General features: G+C 41.9%; 2 protein-coding genes across 6 annotated transcripts in view; one reads left to right on the top strand and one right to left on the bottom strand.

Annotated features, from left to right (window-relative positions):
* Positions 1 to 565: 565 nt before the first annotated feature.
* Rpp38 (ribonuclease P/MRP subunit p38) lies at positions 566 to 4,642 on the top strand. Of its 3 annotated transcripts, none has more exons than XM_036187134.1 (2): positions 566 to 709; positions 3,693 to 4,642. In XM_036187134.1, exon 2 carries the CDS (start codon positions 3,704 to 3,706, stop codon positions 4,547 to 4,549), a length of 846 nt encoding a protein of 281 aa, XP_036043027.1. In that variant the 5' UTR covers positions 566 to 709; positions 3,693 to 3,703; the 3' UTR covers positions 4,550 to 4,642. The 3 variants fall into 3 exon arrangements, with proteins under 3 accessions (XP_036043027.1, XP_036043026.1, XP_036043028.1); XM_036187133.1 differs by having other exon boundaries at positions 566 to 672; XM_036187135.1 differs by lacking the exon at positions 566 to 709 and adding an exon at positions 737 to 1,294.
* A 98-nt stretch (positions 4,643 to 4,740) lies between these two features.
* Positions 4,741 to 19,871, bottom strand: part of Nmt2 (N-myristoyltransferase 2) — a 48,672-nt gene continuing 33,541 nt past the window's right edge. For all 3 annotated transcript variants that reach the window (XM_036187131.1, XM_036187130.1, XM_036187132.1), the window contains 6 exons: positions 19,416 to 19,586; positions 18,200 to 18,308; positions 11,264 to 11,434; positions 8,661 to 8,828; positions 8,259 to 8,396; positions 4,741 to 7,635 (listed from right to left, as the gene is read on the bottom strand). In XM_036187131.1, the coding sequence (XP_036043024.1) occupies positions 7,615 to 7,635; positions 8,259 to 8,396; positions 8,661 to 8,828; positions 11,264 to 11,434; positions 18,200 to 18,308; positions 19,416 to 19,586 (778 nt within the window). In that variant the 3' untranslated portion in view covers positions 4,741 to 7,614. The remainder of the gene's footprint in view (positions 7,636 to 8,258; positions 8,397 to 8,660; positions 8,829 to 11,263; positions 11,435 to 18,199; positions 18,309 to 19,415; positions 19,587 to 19,871) is intronic.

Below are 19,871 nucleotides of genomic sequence, written 5' to 3' on the forward strand. Positions count from 1 at the left end.
CGCACTCAGAGATCTGCTTGCCTCTGCCTCCCAAGTGCTGGGATTAAAGGCGTGCACCACCGCCGGGCTTCATAAACACTGGTGCAGCAGGCCCATCAGATACCGCTGGAATAATCCGGAGTACTGCTGTGGAATTGAAAGCAGCCCTTAATTTCCCTTTGAGTTGGCTCAAAATTCTCCACATAAATTGTAATGACATCCAATCCTCCAACCCCTATTTATTTGATTTTCATGGCGTGGCGACAGGTGCAGAGAATGGATAGCTATAAAGGCTGGAGCTTTGCGATCCGAGAACGAAAAGAGAGAACGGCCCAGAGTTCCATGCCAGAAGCAACTGGGCTAAACTGGGCTAAAGCCAGAAAGAGCCAGAACCCAACCACTGGTTAGGACATCATCTTCAGACTAGTCCCGACCGAGGGCGGCTGGTTACTACGGCAACCACAGACTCTCGCGAGACAGATCATACGCCTGCGCAGTGCAGCCCCAGAGCTTTGTCCCGCGCTTAGGGATTCTGCGGAGGGACCTCCCGAAGTCACCAAGCTTCCGCTGAAGTCCCTTACTGGGCGTGACGTCATGCAGGGGGCAGGGCTAGCCTTCTGCGCAGGCGCGGCGCAAGCGCACGTCGAGCCTGCGTTCGGACCCTCGGTGCTGGCGGAGTCGCTGTACTAATCGGTACGTCACGTGCTCCCTGCAGGGCGCTTCTGCAAAGGTGGGCGCGCGCCTGTGGTCCGAGTCCCAGCCCGTGGGCACCCGGGTCACCGCGGGGCGGGGTGTCAGGTGGGGAGGGGCCCGCGGACAGCTGCGGCCACCCAGTGCCAGGTCCCCCTGAGGCCCTCCCCGGCTCTTCTCGGTCTACTTCCGGGGGTTTCCCTCGTGTAGGGTAACGTGGGCACCCTCGTCTCCCGACAGCCTTTCCAGAGGCCCTTCCCAGAATCCAGCTCTTTCTGGGATGCCTTTCTAATCGCAGTACTCCACCATCCTGTCCTTACCCGGTAACTCCAACCCTAGCGTCTCTCCCAGCGACACTGACTTTGCTTTAATACTCTTCTGAGATACCCCGCTGTCCGCTTCCTCCTTCGTTTGGAAGGAATTCTTTCGATAGCGCTCGTTTCCTCCAGAGAGCCTTCTTTTCCTGATCCTCTCAACTAAGGCCGCGCCTCTCTGCTCCCTAAGGTTCCTCACTACCTGTAAAGTGAGCTGTTTTTATTACCTGCAGAGGCTTTGGCTTTGCACAACGCCTAATGGCCCGGGGCATCAAGGATAATCCGTAATAATTTGCTGAAGAAACGATGTGGTATGTGAGTAATATTCTAGGCAGAGTATACGGTGAATAAGGACATGAGAAACCAGAGGCTTCATTAAATAGCCGCGTCTGTAATATGCGTGATGGGTGAGAAATGGGAGGGTAAAAGGTAAACCTTTTGAGTTTGCAGTTGATCCTGTAGGCAGTAGCAGCTTGCAGACATAGATGGCAAGGCACTTGGCAAGTCCACCCTGTTTGTCTGTCTGTGAAGCTGTTCTTACTAATCAGCATTTTAAAAAATTCATACTGCAGCTCGGCAACGGTGGCGTGGCATGCCTTCAATCCCAGCACTCGGGAGGCAGAGCCAGGCAGATCTGAGTTCAAGGCCAGCCTGGTCTACAGATCGAAATCCAGGACAGGCACCAAAACTACACAAAGAAACCTGGTTTGAGAAACAAAACAAAAACTCATATTGCATGGTGGCCACCTTATGCAGACTTGGCTTTTTTCGTATCCTCCAGATTCTGCATCAGAGAAGTGATCCCAATCTTGCTGCCCCTTGGTTGCAGAGCATCCAAGTGTGAAATGTCCCTCTTACACCAATGGGCTAGGCAGATAAAAAACTGATTTGCAATTTAGTAAGAACAGTGGTGAGACCATGCCATTGCCTTGCTTCCTGATTATTTCGACTGGGCCACCTACAGCCAGATACCAGTTTCTGGCAGTCACCTCACTAGATTTTGGTGGCCTTCTGTTCTTCAGTCTCTGAGCTTGTGGGGAGCATAGAGGTAATAAGGGATGGATTGGAAGAGTGCAGTGCAGTGTGGGGAAGTAAGTATTCATAGACAGTGTCTGTAGCAGTGGGCAGCACTGATGGGACCAAGGTTGCAGCTCTCACTGGAATTCTGGCTTTATATGGAAAGTGACTAGAAAGATTAGGATCCAGAAGTGAGTTGCAACAGCATTTCTTAGGGCTGTCCAGTTTGGAAAGGTGACCTGTTCCACACCAACATTTCCAAATGTTGGTTCTTTTCCCAGTTCACCTAGGCATCTTTTTACCAGATTATTTCTAAGGTGGAGCCATGATTAAAAGAAGTCTTCAGAAAAACTAAGTCTGAATTTAATGTGAGTCTGTTTCCTGGCATGTTAGGGAACTGGGTATATGGACAAAATGCCCTGAATTAGAGGAACCTTAATCAGAGGGAACTTGCTTAAATTTTGTCAACTGGGTCTTTATAGTTGAACTCTAGCAAGGAGAAAACCGAGAGAAGGAAGTACGTAGTTGCCTCTGGTTAGGACAAACTGGATCTAAGTGAAAGAATGCCCAACCAGAGAGCAATCAGAGCATCCTAGTAAGTCTAAGATTAATACCATAGTCTCTAGGAAGATTAGGAATAGGCCACTGGTTCTAATATGCTTTTAGGAGGAGCCCAATCCTTTTATTTCTCCCTAATGGATTAATCTCTCAATTTCATCACAAAATTTTCTTGGTTTTCATGAAATTGCCCGCCAAAGCAGTCATTCTTGTAATCATGTGAAGGGAAAGTGTGCCTGTATGTTTAAAATGTTTTAGGAAGAACTTGGGGATCATGAGAGGAAGGAGACTTACAAAGGGGTACAAGCAGGGTGGTGGTGGCACACACCTTTAATCCCAGTACTCGGGAGGCAGAGGCAGAGGCAGAGGCAGGCGGATCTCTGTCAGTTCGAGGCCAGCCTGGTCTACAGAGTGAGATCCAGGAAAGGCGCAAAGCTACACAGAGAAACCCTGTCTTGAAAAACCAAAGAAAAGGGTGTGTGTGTGTGTTACAAAATAGAAGTTTTAGCCATGGACATAGATTATTATTTTGGTTCTGAAAATCTGATCTGGTTAATTTTGAATCTCAAAGACTACAGGTAAGCTCTGTGGGTGGACACAGGGTCTTGTTGCCTACCAGCAGCTGTGCCTAGAACACCATCTTCTCAATGGAGGAGCTCAGTGATTATGTGCTGTTAACGAATGAATGAGGGGCCCTTGAGATGGTTCAGGGGGTAAAGGCAGTTATCACCAGGCCTGTGACATGAGTTCTACCCCATGATTCCAATGGTGGAAGGAGAGAACCTAGTTTGATAGACCTACTCTGACCTCCACATGTGCTCTATATGATATGATCCCCAAACCTTGTGTTACTAATTTTTAAAAAATGAGAAATATAGAGTTTAGAAGGTGCTAACAAATCTCTTAAGATTAACACCAGTCATTCTCACATTGCCTGTGTATCATTGAAAAATAGGGAAAATTAAAAATCAGTTCGTTTTACCAAAGTTATGTGAATAGTTACCTTGTTGGGCATATATAATTAGACCTGCTGTAGCACATCAATTAGGAGTAAAAAACAAAACTAGAGAATATTCTCAGAACATGCATTGCTAACTAACATGAGAATTTTTTTCATCTTGTTTCTTTCTGAAGGGTTTTTCAAGATGGCCGCAGCCCCTCAAGCACCAAAGAGGGGATCTATCCGGAAAACTAGACCTCTGGTTGTAAAGACATCACTGAACAACCCGTATGTCATTTCCTGGAGCACCTTGGAGAGAGAGGACATACATTTTATATTACAGACACTCGAAGACAAGTTTAAATTGATTGGCCTTCAGAAAATTGAAGATAAGAAAAAGAAAAAAACACCTTTTGTAAAAAAGCAAAGATGCAGCCCAGATGTTGAGATTAGTGAGGATCTGAAAGAGAAGGAGCACAACGGTGACCTGCAGGTGTCGGGGTGGACACCGGTACATGTCAGAAAACAGCTGGTCATTGGTGTTAATGAAGTCACTAGAGCCCTGGAGAGGAATGAACTGCTCCTGGTTCTAGTGTGCAAGTCTGTCAAGCCTGCCGTCATTACCTCACACTTGATTCAGCTGAGTATAAGCAGAACTGTTCCTGCTTGTCAGGTTCCTCAGCTCAGCCAGAGAATTGCTCCTGCCATTGGCTTGAAATGTGTGCTAGCCTTGGGCTTCAGAAAGAATACCATGGACTTTGCTGAGGAAGTAAGAGCCATCATTCCCAGGGTACCCAGCTTACATGTGCCATGGCTTCAGGACAGAACCCAAGATCCCAAAGACAATTTAGAGATTGAATCTTTGGAAAGCCAGGACAAAGAAATTTTGGACACTTCATTTGATGACCTCACAAAACTTAGTAAGAGAAAGCTTGCTGAAGGTGGGCAGGCTTCTCCTGTAACACTACAACCCCTTAAAATAAAGAAACTCATTCCCAACCCTAATAAGATAAGGAAACCACCCAAAAGCAAAAAATCCATTTCAAAGTAGTTTATATGAATGAACTTGTCATTTCATGAAAGGATATGATCTAAATAAGATTTAAAACAAATAAAGTAGAGTATATTTACGTACATTCTTAAATCCTGCATGGTCTTCTTTCAGAATGGCAAGTCTTTCTAACTGGGTGGGACAGATATGCTGAAACTTAAAACCATGAAGTACGGAAAACACTCAAAAACAATGATTAACAAAACCGAAGTTTATTGAGACTAATGTCCATGCGTGTATAAATTCACTGCTTTCAAGGCTGGTACAATGTTTGCTTGCAAGAACATCAGTTTCCTACAGCACTTAACATTTCTCTACCAAACTTGGAAAATGGGCCACAGACATGGTCTAATAAGGTGGATGAAACAACTGGTCCTAGTTGTTAAGGGAGACACTAAATGCTAAGCAGCACACTGTCTTCAAAAGCAGCATACCATTTTTTGTAGTTAATTTGGCTTTCTTTGTAGGTAAGCTTGACACAGGCTTGGAGAAAGGCTTGACTGATACAGAAAAAAAAAAAAAAAAAAAACCTGATATGTTATTTCAAAAGAATTCCCTCCCTGCACATCATTAAGTTCCTTGCAATACTGAACATCTATCAGAAGTACAATAGGGGTACAGCTCTGTGGTAGAACATGTACTTATTAGCACACAATCCCTGGCTTGATCCCCAGCACCAAAACAAAACACACACACAAACACACAAAAGACTTCCAAAACTAACAGCAGAAATTACAGTAGTAACTTAGGTGAAATGTAGCAAGAGATTCAATGGGTCTTTCAGGCTAGGAAATGGAGCTGTCAGTGCTTGGATGTGAAATCTACCATGTGTCTGGAAAGTCATTTTGTAATTTAGGAGCAAGTAATTAGGATATGACAACGTTTTTCACCCCAAGTTCTGGTTGAACTCATGGGCTGTGCCACCTTTGTTCCATTTACTGACAAATTTCCATTTTTTGAAGAAAAGAAACCCTTATAGCACACATTTTGGATATAAAGACAGGGCAGTATAACTTAAAAACAACTCTGGAGACTGTTGCATTTATATTTGGTTTTAACAGCTACTTTATATCCGAGCAGTTGCACTGGTTACTGACTTTCTAAAATATCAATTGGTCATGTGCTTAAATTATGAATACATCAATGTTAACTATTAGTGTATTTAAAGTGATGAGTTCTGTAACAACTGCAATGTGCAGTAAACAAATCTCTAAAGGGATGGTTTAAATTCTTCCTCATGAGGTAAATAAGCCCATGAAAAAATATCCTGACAGGCAATTCTTAACCTGAAAACTCAATTTGTATAAGACATAAAAAATGAGTGAGACAATTCCAAAGAGCTGTAAATCCAGATTCACTAAACTTGCTTACCTAATGCTGTCTTTCTAAACAGTGTTCCAATGAATAGGTAGTTTTATTTCCTGAAGGTATTCTGTTAAAAATGTCACATAGTTGGGCATGGACCATATGAAATGAGAAATCTGCCATGTGTCTTTAGGAACAGTACTGGTCCCACTTCTGCACCACTTGTGAGGCCCAGTTGCCCCATTTAGTGGTGCTATCAGGGATGGCACAAATTTGTGGCCTACTTCTTTGGACCTTAGTCCACAAACATGGTTAAGAGGCCAGACAGCAAATATTTTAACTTTGCAGGCAATACATTCCAGTCTGTCACAACTACTTGATTTCCTTTCATAGCATGAGACAGCCACAGGTAGATCATAAATGAAGATGTGGCTGTATTCTGATAAAACTTGAACTTCATAAGATTTGCATGCTACAAATGTCATTCTTTGGGCCATTTCCCCCAACCATTCCAAACATTAATGACCACTGTCAGCTTGTGAGCTGTACAGAACAGCCAACAGATGAGACTCGACCTAAAAGTAACGTTTGGTGAGTCCTTTCTAGCCGGGAAGGAAATGCCATGTTATCTAAAGTAGCGTTCTGGACCGGAGCAGAGGCACTGGAGTAAAGGCAGGAAGAAGTATCTACTTAGTGGCATCTGACTCAAAGGCCAGTCTGTACAATGGCCTTGTTTAGTATTTTATTTTTCCCTTGGATAGTGGCAGCATATACATATATGTACACTGTGAAACTTGTTTTTCAAATTCTAGGTAAAAACAACATCAGTAACAAAATTATGAATACGTATTTACAAGTAAGACATTTTCCATTAGCATGACAATTTTCATGATAAATTAAAGTCAGCATAAAGGAACATGTGCAATTTTGCATAATAAAAACATTCAGACCATCTGTGTCTGACAGCACTACTATACTCCTCTGGGCATTAAATCTGACCTTAGAGCTTTTACTTCCCTCACACATCCTTGTCAGTGCTGAGAAACGAGACTGCAAGCAGCCACAAGGTCTGGTCAGTCAGGTGTGTACTCTTTAGTGAGCATGCTGAACATTTGCCCCAAACTTTGCTTTTGAAACAATCCACTAACCTGCTGAAGAGCAAAGGACAAACCTGCATATTTACTGATTTGGCTACTATGCTTATGGGATAGACCTCCATGATGCTGATTTGGCTACTATGCTTATGGAATAATAAATGTGCTAAGTCACTGGTACATTTTCATATTGCTCCATACGTAATTGTCTACCACATGTCAATTCTATAAACATTCCCAGTAGCATCATGTAAGGTGATACACATATGGATCCTTGTTCTGTTATACAAGTATATCACCACTTAACAAACAGAAAAGCAGCAGTGACTCTCCTAACAGCAAAGGTTTTCTTAACATGATGCCACCACTTCTGTTTGGTTCATAGAGAAGCAGTCCCACTTCTAGAGTGGAAGGACAACATCCTCTCTTTACCACAAGAGCTCTGTGGACACCTTCATCCCTCCCACACATCAATCAACAGCAGAGTTTGGCTCTCAACATCCTAACTAGAAATGTGTACTATTGGCCATCTGTTCTGATTGTTAGCAACTACTTCAATTTCACTCAACTTGTGCTTTTATTCTTCTTTGGAATGGCAGTTCCAGGACTCACTAAATAGAATATTAACAAATAAGAATGTCAGCCTTCTAGAAGTAACATATCCATCTACTGTAGAACAAGTCCAACCTAAAGAAAGGAAAAAATGGGATCAGACCAAATGGAAGAAGAAATTGAGTTATAATACTGTATCTGTGTTTTTAAAAGTCCCCTTGGCTGCGATGCTGGTTATGAGGGTAAAGGCACTTGCCACACAAGCCTTGACCTTAGATCAGTCCCTGGAGCCCTGGTAGAAGGAGATTACTGACTGACTCCGCAAAGCTGTCTGCTGATCTCCATATATGCTGTAGTACTTATGTGCCCACACATTATATATACTACACACAGAGAAAAAACAAAAAGCCACCACCAACAAAATAATGACAACAAAAAACACAAAGTCCCCTTTATTCTATAGTAGTAGGGATCGTCTGAGTTGAGTAAACAGATTCCATTTATAATCTGTCTCTCTCTTACACCCACACACACCCCCAACACACACCCTGAGAGAGAGAGAGAGATTAAAAACACTAGAAATAGGGGTTGGGGATTTAGCTCAGTGGTAAAGCACTTGCCTAGCAACAAGCACAAGGCCCTGGGTTCAATCCTCAGCTCCAAAAAACAAACAAACAAACAAACCCCACTAGAAATAGATAAAAGCCCCTTTATCTTGAAGGAAGCTGGTATGGGGCTATCAAAATAAGCTTACTCACTTTTTCCGAGTCTGTCCCTGGACACCTCCAGTTGTACAAATAATACTGTAAGTTGCCGTCTCCTACACCAAACTTGAGTTTTTCCAAGAAGGTCTTATTTTCCATCAAGTCTAGTGCATTGAATACATCAAACCCTTTCTGCCAATATAAAAAGTTTAAAATACCAAGGGCTAAATGTATTGTGTATATATTCCTATATAACATTCAATTCCTCTACAGTAACTTAAATATACAAATCTGCAGACTAAGAACCATCTTAGAAGACTATTATGAAAACATCTGGGGAAGGGGGGCTAGAGAGGTGGCTCCATGGTTAAAGAGACACACTGCTCTTGCAGGGGACCTTTCTGTAAGTTAACTTGCTTAGGGAGAACCAAGCAGACAGAAAGTAACGACACTCACCAACTTGGCTATAATGAGCGCATCATTCATTAGGTCCAGCAGAGGTGTCTCTGTGTGAATGTTGTAGAAGGAATAGGCAGCCTTGAGGCTCTTGTGAGCTGGGTGGTGCATAACCGTGGAGGGGAGTGTGTAGAAGCTCAGGAAATCAGTCAGCTTCCCACTGGGGCTCTGAGGGACAGAGAGGTAAGCAACAGCAAGTGAGTGTTTCCTTGAACAAGCATTCTTTGGCTAACTGATGCTAACTTATGACTTACATCCAACTTTCTGTCCAAATAAGGAGCAACAACTGAGATTTTCCTCTCTATAACCCAGTTTGAGCCCTTTATGCTGGGGAAAGACCAACAAGTGGACAGAAGTTTACGCAAAGTGCTAGTGGGAGATGTGCAAGCTCTTCCAAAGCAGGTCCTAATGAAGTTTCTGCAGGCCAACTGATGAGTCAATGCCCATGCTAACAGGACAGTGACAGAAACAAATTTGCAGCCTCTAAGCTGCGGACCAGAGGCTGCCTTCCCCACTCACACTGAAGCATATATGGGTTGCTAATAGGAAGAAACAGAGCTGTATGCTGAGCTAACTACCCAGTGGTGAATAGAACACCATTTCAAAGCACGTGGTCACTCAGCCTTGGTATCTGGCACCTTTTCTTAAAAGCGAAGAATGAGAGCTGGTTACTTTAGGAAAAAACTGACAAGACTTGTTTGTTAATAACATTTGCTTGAGCTTTCAGGATCTACGTTGAAGTTTTAGAAAAGGAAAAAAATCCATCATATCCTCTACCATATGGTACCTTATAATCTTTCTGATGACAAAGGTCTTATCCATGAATGTAATTTTTAAAATAGTATCTAATGAAATGTCAATATTTGAAAGTTCTGTGTAACCCAGTAAGTTAGTATTTCCCAAGTGGCCAATGCATGATGTTGTAAACTTGTATGTAAATAAAATCCATTCAAAGAACCAGATGTAAGTTAGTGGCAGGGAATCTGCTTAGAGTGTACAAAAACTGTGCTGGCGAGAAGGGGCACACAGAGAGAGGAAGAAGAGGACAAAGATGGGGAATGACATACCAATGAGTTTTGGATCAAGAGAACAGAAAGTTCACTGATAATTAACAGTATTTATAATTATCTGAAAAGAGTTGTGTGTGATAGTGCACATCATTAATCCCATCAACCAGGAAGCTCAGGCAGGAGATCAAATATCTAAAGCCAGAGGCTGGAGAGAGAGCTCAGTGCCTAAGAGGACTGGCTGCTCTTCCATCCAGAGGCCCAAGTTCTCGTCTCAGCATCCATATGGAAGCTACAACCCTCTGTAACTCCAGTTCCAGGGGACACAATGCCCTCCTCTGGCTTTCAAAGGCACAGACATACATAAAGGCAAAACACTCACACACATAAGATAAGAAGAATCTAAAAGTCAGCCTGAGCTACACAGCAGGCCCCAGTTAGCTACATACTAAGACCCCATCTAACAAGGGAAAAAAACAATTATCCGAAGAGTTAAATTACTCACTGATTTTCAAATCTTCAATATTTCATGGGATTTTAAGTAATTCAATCAAGGCAGTACGTCACAAAGAATTGAAAGCAAAACCAAGGAAAGGGTACACTATTTTTTAATGTGAAATTATTCTTTCACTAATTTTTGTGATTTGAGGAAAAATAGTTTTCATATATGGATGTTCTTTAGGTAACATCCAACAGATTTACTATTGTTGTATTACTGAGTATGGTAAATAGTTACTGATGTAATCCATCCGAGTAGAAGCTCTTTGGAGTTCTGAGTAATTCTTTAGACAGTAAGTTCTGAGATTGGACAGTTCATGAGGCTCTGGAGACACACAGATACAAAAAGATTTGTGTACAAAGAGTTTTTAGAAATATAACTTTTGAAACTGTCTGCTGCTCATTTGGTTCATCAGAAACATCTGTAGATCATCCTTACCATGTATCAGTCTCTCCGAAACTGCCCTAACTGGGCCTGTGATCCTAAGTTCTGACACTGCTTGACAGTGCTAAGCAACAGTTCCGTTTACAAGAACTGTAAACAAACCCCTACAGTCACTTCTAACTGGCCTTCTCCACTGTCTTCAAATTGCTTGCCAAATTGAATTCCATCTTCTCAGTTCAACCCCACTTCAACCCACCACGCTTCCAAGTGAGGCGTCGTCTGAACAACCAAGTCCAAGTTTTGTAAAAAAGGTTGAAAAGCATGTTACGTCCATCTAAGCATCCGTCAAGAGTATTTAGATGGCTCCTTTTCCTTCCCTCCCTTCACCAAAAGTTAAGGGGCTGAGTCAACTCATGGCAGTTCAGATCCAGCCAGCTCTACAAAAGCCCCAATAATATTCAACTCTGGAACATAGCTATCTAGGAGCAGGCAGACTAATTACTAGCTTTTAAAATGAGGAGAGCAAATGCACAGCAGACAAAGAAAAGCACCCTAACTTCTGGTAGCAACTGTGAAAATGCTCCAATCCAGGACTATAAGCAGCTGTGCATGGCCAGCAGAGGCAGTGAGTCATGGAGGAAAGCCACCAGCACACTGAGAGCCTCCTCAAAGCTTTAACCTGTTCTCAGGACTTTTTATCAGCTCATCTTTACCTCCACCACAAATGTGTCAATGATGTGCTCCCTGGGGAGGAACCAGTGGGCCACTTCCTCTTCATCCATCACTGGAGCTAGATGAAACTGCTTTAAGTAGCTGTTGATTAGTTCTCGGACTGCTGTGATGTCTTTCGGTTCCATTGGTCTCAAACCCGAAGTCTTTGTAACCTTGTTAAAAGAGCAGTAAAATGAAGTTACTTTGTGCTCAAAGTGTGGCCCACAGGCCTGCAGCACCTTTGGGAACTTTTTAAAACTGGAGGCTCCAGACCTGCTTTAGTGAATCAGAACCTGAAGTATACCAGGACTCCATTAAAACCCGAAGCTGGTCTAAAGGCTGGGCCTACAGAATCCCAGCTACTTGAGAGGATGAGGCATAGGAATTAATTGCAAGTTCAAGGCCTGAATGGGATATACAGTGAGTTCAAAGCCAGTCTAGGCAATTTATTGAGTCTGGCTGTCAAAATAAAAAGTAAGATGATGAGGGCTGGTGAGATGGTTCAAGGGGGCAAAGAAGCCACTGCCAACTCTGAGCACCTGAGTTCAACCCCCAGGACCCACATGGTGGAAAGAGAGAAGTGACTCTCACAAATTATCCTCTGAATTCCACCCCATGTACCTGGCAAATGTATGGTAGCCTGCACTCCCACAAAGATAAAGTTGATAAGCAATGTGTCCTATCTTCTTTTTTTTGGGGGGGGGGGGAGTTGCTGCTGTTTTGGTTTATTCTTTTTTGTTTTTTTCTTTTTGGAGCTGAGGATCAAACCCCCGGGCCACTGAGCTAAATCCTCAACCCTTTTGGTTTTTTGAGATGGTTTCTCTGTGTAATCCTGGCTGTCCTGGAACTTGCTCTGTAGAACAAGCTGGCCTGGAATTCAAAGATCTGCCTGCCTCCCAGGTGCTAGGTCTAAAAGCATGTGCTACTACTGCCCAGCTTGTGATCTATCATCTTATCCAAACAAACCAAATGGAACATTACAAGCTGTTATACCAAGAATTTAACAGATATGAGTAATAGCATCAAACTTTATGCTTTTTCCCCTTCAAAAAATATTGGATAATTTTAAGTAGCAGCATAAATACTGCTAATATACTTTTTTGCTCTCAATTACTTGTAAATATTTCTAAACTAAAAATCCTTAGAGCCTGGGAGAAGACTCAGCAATAAGAACACTTGCCAAAGAAGTTTGCCAACCTGGATTTGATCCCCAGAACCCACATTTTCCTAAAAGTCAGATGTAGTGGTATATATCTGTAAACAACTCTACAAAGTTGCTCTCTTACCTCTACATGCATGCATGTGTACATACATACATACATATACACACACACACACACACACACACACACACACACACACACACACACAGAGTAAATTAAAAAAAAAAAAATCCAAACAATAAAACTCCTAGAATGAGATCATTATAATTTCTGAAGGACCCCATGCAGAAGTCCAAGAAGGAAAACCAGCTACAATCAAGTACGGGGGTGGGGTGGTGGGGTGGTGGGGTGTGCTTAGGGAGTGTTTCTAAGGCTCTGTGACCAACAGTGTTGACTGATTACTGGTTAGTGGGAAAAGGCAGAGAAGCCAGCAATGCATGCTTTACACTCATAGGCCCAAGGGTTCTCAGCTGAGCATTTACAACAAACTGTTCAAGGGTAGGGTACACAGCTTATAAACATACAGAACCTCAACTAAAACACCATTTAATATCTAAATCTCCAATACTGAATAAACTGCTCACACTTTTCTGAAACTTTTTGTGACTCTCAAATGATTAGAAACATCCAGTCCAGTCAAGTGCTTGCCTAGTGTGCATATAAGACCCTGGATTAAATCCTAGTGCTGCAAAAAGAAACGTCCAGTCCCACCTGGAAATAAGTAAGATAAATATGCATTTCTGAATGCTAGTTAAAAGAACAAAACCATCTAAACTGTGCCTTTAGACCAAAGTCACTTAAATTTACTTTCTCTCGGGCCAGGTTATTCACTCAGTATAGAAGGCTTGAGCAGCACAAAAAAGGTCCTGCTTCAGTGGCACAGAAAAAGAAAGTATTTTCAGCTACAGTGCTTCATAGATGAGACAATTATAGATGTCCTCAAGAATGAGTGAGGAGACCCAAACTGAGGTTAAAAACAGGATGCTTTTGTATAACTGAATAAAACACTCATTTTGGGGGGGTTCAATATAAAGCAATTTTCCTAGTTAATGGGACCATGTTACATTTTCTAAGCAAATTCTGTGTCTGAATCAGATACTTTCTCAGCGTCAACTAGTATCAATTACTTTTTGAACTCCATGTAATCTGAAGCTTGTATAATTGTATAAGGAAAACACAAGAGCTCCACTGAAAAACAGAAGTGTTATCTGTCAAACATGCCATGTTGATTTAGAGCAGAGGTGGCAGCAATGGTTATGGTTACTAATATGATTAAGAAGGGAGCTTCTAAGTACTAAGATCATCTGGTGCTATTAAACACTGAACATGCTACATGCTTTAATGTGACCTAGCAAGCATCTCCCTTTTAATAGCACAAAGCATAGACATGCTGGTTGATTAATCTTGCTTTTTATCTACTTCCAATTCCTTTATTTTTTAAGCCCCCTCCCTCCAACTTTGTTAATATTCAATTTCAAATCAACAATCACACTGAAGGGCAGGGAAACATAGAAAGATCTATTTCTTGGGTAAGCCTAGCCTTTGGGGAATAGTAGCCACAATGAGTATTATCAGGCTGGCTCTGCTCCTACAAAGCAGACTCCACATGTCAATCTTGCATTTCCATGTCAACTTCTATGATGGGATAATAACCTGCCATCCTGTGACTGCTCAGGCTAGTGCATGAGATTATAAATGTTCATTCTCTAGCACAATGTTGGCCTGATAAACGTCAGCACCTAGGTTAGGAAGTCTGCCTAAAACACAGAAACAAGAACTGTAAGAAAATGGTAATGAGCGGGGCAGTGGTGGCCTTTAATTCTAGCACTTGGGAGGCAGAGGCAGGCGAATTTGAGGCTAACCTGTGCTACAGAGTGAATTCCAGGATGGGTGCAAAGCTACACAGAGAAACTCGGGGGTGGGGGGTGGGAATGGTAGAAATGAAACAGCCATGGACCCAGTTTATTCCTGCAGGCACCCTTATGCTGAGCAGTACAAGTGGCATGACTGTTAGCAGCTGTACCATCTATCTTTAATCAAGAGGTTCCAGGTAACTGCCGTTGGTAGCTTTCAATTTCCTATTATCTGTACTTTGATCTCTTTTGCTCTCTTCCCTCTTTTTCTTTTCTTTTTCTTTTTTCTTGTGGAGCTGAGGATCAAACCCTGGGCCTTGTGCTTGCTAGGCAAGCGCTCTACCACTGAGTTAAATCCCCAACCCCCTTTCCTCTTTTTCTACCAACCACTATGCTAATTAGTTTATATGATCAACTGGACACAAGCTACAGTTACCTGGGAAGAGGGAACCCCAATCAAGGAATTTCCCAGATCATGCTGGCTTGTATCTGTAAATGAGGGATTATTTTGATTGATGACTGATGTGGGAGGGACCAACTGTGGGCAGCACCATCCCCAGGGAGGGTGGCCTGGGCTGGATGAGAAAGCTAAGTGAACATGAGGCACAGAATGAGCCAGTAAACAACATTCTTCTGTGAGTCTTGCTTCAACATTCCTGCTTCAAGTTCCTGCCCTGACTTTCCTTAATGATGGGCTGTGACCTGAAGTCTGAGCAAATAAGCCCTTTCCTTCCAAAGCTCTTTCTAGTAAATTTTTTTTTTCAGCAACAGAATGAAACTAGACTACTCTTCATTCCTCTTTCCTATACCTGAAAAAGAAGAAAGATGCTTAGACCATGTATGTCAAAGAGATCTGCCTGGACCTTGAGAACTGTTCTTTTCTGTTCTCATGTGTACAGTACTGACTGCACAGCAGGACACCTGTGGGCCTGGGCCATAGCAACCTACAGGGCTGTGAGCAAGCAGCATGAGGGAAAGGGGGCTAACGGAAATCTTTGCAGTCAAGGACGGTCTTACCCTTTTTGGTTTTATGGCCTGTGCTACATGTCATCCTTCCTAAGCCTCAGTTTTTCATGTATATGACAGGAATAAGAAATACTAACTTCTGAAGCTGTAAGAATACATTGATTTATGTATGTAAAAGCATACTATAAACCTAAGCTTACTCGGCAAAAAGGCCAACCCTTTGAAGACATGGCTGCTTCAGAAACAGCCCTGCCAGCTGTAAAGAACATGCCAAAGCCTACTTTTAAAACAAAAGCTTGACTAGTGATTCAGCATCTATTTACCAAACTTTGCTATCTGTGTAATTTTTGTACAAAAATATTTAAAGGCCAAGTTAGTCTAAAGTACTTTCAGCACCTTATATTTTTACTAGCCCCCCCCCCAAAAAAACTTGGGATTGCTAACAGAATTGTTTTCCCTTTGTTCCATTTTAGGCAGCCTCCATGTAAGTGACTATTTTCCTTACACATAGGATAGACTGCTTTGTGCCTAATTCAGAGGCCTGGAAGACTGAGGAACAATATTCCTTCCTGGTGAAAAATATCAGGTATAGCTGCAGTTTTAATTTCGATTCACATACAGAAAAACATTAAATCAAAGATCTTATCCACAGCTGACAGTGTCTGGACAGTTCACTTTTAGAGATCATGCCTGGTGTGAACTGTTCCTACTGGGCATAGAGGGACTTGTGATTTGCTACTAACCAATCAATAGCAGTGACTGGAGGTCTCTTTCAGGACTTGACTGCACTGAGTTCTGGTTTTCATCTAATTGGCAGCCCCACCCCACCTTTTCTAATCTGCTCTTACTGGCTTTGAGATAAATAAGCTGCCAGGCTACGGGTTGCAGTATGGAGAAGACCCCATGGCAAGGAACTGAGAACAGCCTGTGGCATCTGACAAGCAAAAATGGCTCTCAGCCCACCAGCCAGAAGGTTGAGTCAATCCTTGTAACAATCCTATAAGCTGAGAGGGAAGTGGATCTTTCCCAATGTGTATAAAACTCTGGCCCTCACTGACTGACACCCAGATGGCTAGAAGAAGATTCAGCTTAATGATGCCTGCTCCTTAGAACACATATGAAAATAAATGTGCATGTTGTTTTGCTTAGACAGGACATGTCTTTTTAACTAATTGTTTGCATGTATGAGGGTTCTGCCTGGATGTACATGTGTACACTGTGTGTACATGTCAGCTACAGAAGACAGAAGTTACAGATGTCCATGAGCTACTATGTGGAGGCCAGTGCTCTTAACCACTGAGCCATCTCTCCAGTCCCAAAACATGATGTTTGTATGTAACCCAATCTGGCCTTCAACTTTTTATTTTCTTGCCTCAGTCTTCTGAGTGCTAGGGTTACAGGAATGTGTCACTATGACTGGTTTAAACTTAACTTTTTAAATTAATTTATTTATTTATTATGTATAGTGTTCTGCCTGCATGCATGCCTGCAGGCCAGAAGAGGGCACCAGATCTCATTATGGATAATTGTGAGCCACTGTATGGCTGCTGGGAATTGAACTCAGGACATCTGGAAGGGCAGCCAGTGCTCTTAACCACTGAGCCATCTCTACAGTCCCTAAACTTAACTGTAAAAAAAAAAAAAAAAAAAAAGCCAGGCAGTGGTGGCGCACACCTTTAATCCCAGGAGGCAGAGGCAGGCAGATCTCTGTTGAGTTCTGTTGAGGCTACTGATCTACAGAGTGAGTTCCAGGACAGCCAGGATTGTTACACAGAGAAACCCTGTCTCTGAAAAACAAACAAAACCATACTATTTGAAGCTGCTCAGTTTGTGACAATCAGCAAAAATGATACACAATATACCATTTAACTATAGTTAAATTTTTTATACTATGACAATCTTTAATATTGTGACTCTAGTAGCTTAAAAGGATGAAGGGGAAGAGCATAAAGCACTTGCTGAACAAATCTGAGAAATGGAGTTTGGTTCCTCAGCACCCTATATAGGTTGGTGGCCCACTTGTAATACCCAGCATTCAGAAATGCAAGGATAGGGAACCTCTAGGGTAAGCTTGCCAGCTAGTCTAACCACATGTGGGTTCAGTGAGAGATCACCTAAATAAGTAAAATGGGGTGACAGAGGAAAACAATTGTATCAGTCCCTGACTTCACATGCATATTTACCCCATGGGCACCCACAGACATTATGAACATATTCACACACTACATACACCAAACAAAATAAAACAAGTTAACTTCCAGGAATGGTGCATATATGCCTGTGACCCCAGCCTCTGAGACATTAAAGCAGGTAAGATTTTTAGATTTTAAGTCTAGCGTAGGCTACATAGTCAGTTAAGTCACTTTGAGCTATACAGAAGAATGTCTAAAAAGAGTTTAAAAAAAAATTACTAAACCAGAAAAAAGAAGTAAATGAATACATTATTTTCATTTCCTAGAACTTTTCTTTAAACTTGAACTCTGAATTCTATGTGGCAAAGCGGGGCAATGGTGGCGCACGCCTTTAATCCCAGCCCTTGGGAGGCAGAGGCAGGTTTGAGGCCAGCCTGCGCTATAGAGCCAGTTCATGACAGCCAGGGTCACACAGAGAAACCCTGTCTCAAAAACACTAAGAACAGTAAGAAAAAGTTGGGGCGGCTTGGACTTTTCTCCCTCATTAAGGGACAACACTCAAAAAAACGTCAAACTCCCTTGGCTTGTATTTAGTCACATACAACTATAAACCCATGAACTTAAAAAGGACTGAAAAACAAAGCTTTTCTGAGTAAACTCCCCACTTTCCTAGCTCTGGAGTCCCACATCGTCCATTCTTGTTAGGGCATTCTCCTTTCCCAGATGAAGTACAGCTTCAGTCTGACGTTAATACAGCTCTTCTGCATTCAGAGCTTCCTTCAGTGGCTACAGACTCAAGAAAGCTGCATGCGCCTCTTACTTACATCCGGAAGTCTGTAGAGCTTCATCGTTCTCTGTAAGGTCATGTTTCTACTCAAATGAGAAAATTTCACCTCGACCAGTTTCCTGGGGTTTAGGGATCGGTGCCAATACCTGGAAAACAATGGAGGTTTCACTGTCGCAGATGTTCCAGAAACATGTATTTAACACTTATGCTATCCCAGGCGCACTGATGGCACTGACCCTTTCCTATGCACTAACTTGAAGCTTTAAAGACAGACAAAAACTGACTGATAAAATTGACTTGCATTGCTAGTTATGTTCCTTTGGAGTTTGTGAACTTTCATCTCTTCCCCTAAACAAGAATATTAAATTTTTAATATTTTGTATTTTATTTAATAAAAGAGGCACGTAAATTTTTAATGAGCCTCTTTTTATGTGAGGCAAACCAAACCAAGAAGTTTAAGTTCATGAAAATATCCCTGCAAAATAAACAGTATCTGTTATAATAGATACCCATCAAAGAAAACTACTCTGAGAAAATTCTTGAATTTTATAGGATTTCAGTTTTGGTACATAATACATTATTTGTACTGAAATATATGTGTGATGCCCTTTTCTCTTTATTTACTAATGTAATAATTTATTAGTTAATTAGTAATTTTATATTTTTGTACTATATTCATTGCAAGTTTCATCTTACTTGAGTCAAGAGAAATTGTGGAGAGAGATTATTTTTTGATGTCTTGAAAGCAGGTTAAACCAGTAATAGTCTGATTGCATTCCCTCTAGAGGAACCTCTGAGAGCCTGGCTAGTTAAGAAGTCATGAAAACAGTGTAGACATTCTTAGCCAGCAAGAACACCTGTACTTCTAAACTGATATGACACATTACATTCAGCAGTGCTGTGAAGCAGCAGAGAACAATTGAGTTTAGATGCTGAAAGGAAACTGTGTGATAGTGGATGGGCATTTCAAGACTGCAACACCATAGGTTTCCCCACGAACAGACATCAAATGGAGCAGACACAGATATGTAAATCCAGCATCATTAGTGGGTAATTTTACTTTTAATACCCAAGAGGGCTACATGGGACAATGAATATTGGGCTCAGTGGTTCTAGTTTTGCCTCCATCTAACCTCAGCAAGCCCAATCCATGTGGATTGTATCAGAGGAGAACAATTCTTCTAGCAAGATGGTAGTAAGCTCATCACTTCTGGGCAAAAGGGAAACTTGTGATGTTTGTGTGGTGCTATTACCTGCATGTGGCCACAGGCTTAGGAAGAACCACTCCGGCAGTATACACAGCCTGGAAGATCCCTTCTAGGTTCACTCTTCTAGTTATTTCTCGAATCAACACTGGGGCTACCCGTTTTGATCTCAGTTTCTTGTGGACACAAAGAAAGTTGATTTCTACCATTCTCTTCACACTGATAAGCAGATAAGACAATTAGAGCACACTTAAAAAAGCAAGGCAATACTTTCATAAAGTTCCAAAGAATAAGATCATAAAAAGCATTCCAAAACATATATTCAAGAAAAATACTGCATTGTGCAGGCATTTCACAAAATCAGACCAGACACCATTTTCTATACCCACTGTCAAAATGATCAACTCTAGGCCAGGAAGACTTGGCCTCTTGATCTCAATTAGAATTTAAAACTTTGGTCTCTTAGTATAATTTTAGATGTTAGATCTGATATGCCTCAAAAGT

This window comes from Onychomys torridus, chromosome 5 (genome assembly GCF_903995425.1).
Source record: "Onychomys torridus chromosome 5, mOncTor1.1, whole genome shotgun sequence".
NCBI classification, from domain to species: Eukaryota; Metazoa; Chordata; class Mammalia; order Rodentia; family Cricetidae; genus Onychomys; species Onychomys torridus.

Excerpts from the sequence above, each read along its gene's own strand:
- Rpp38 (XM_036187134.1), top strand. The coding sequence starts at position 3,704 with ATGGCCGCAGCCCCTCAAGCACCAAAGAGGGGATCTATCCGGAAAACT.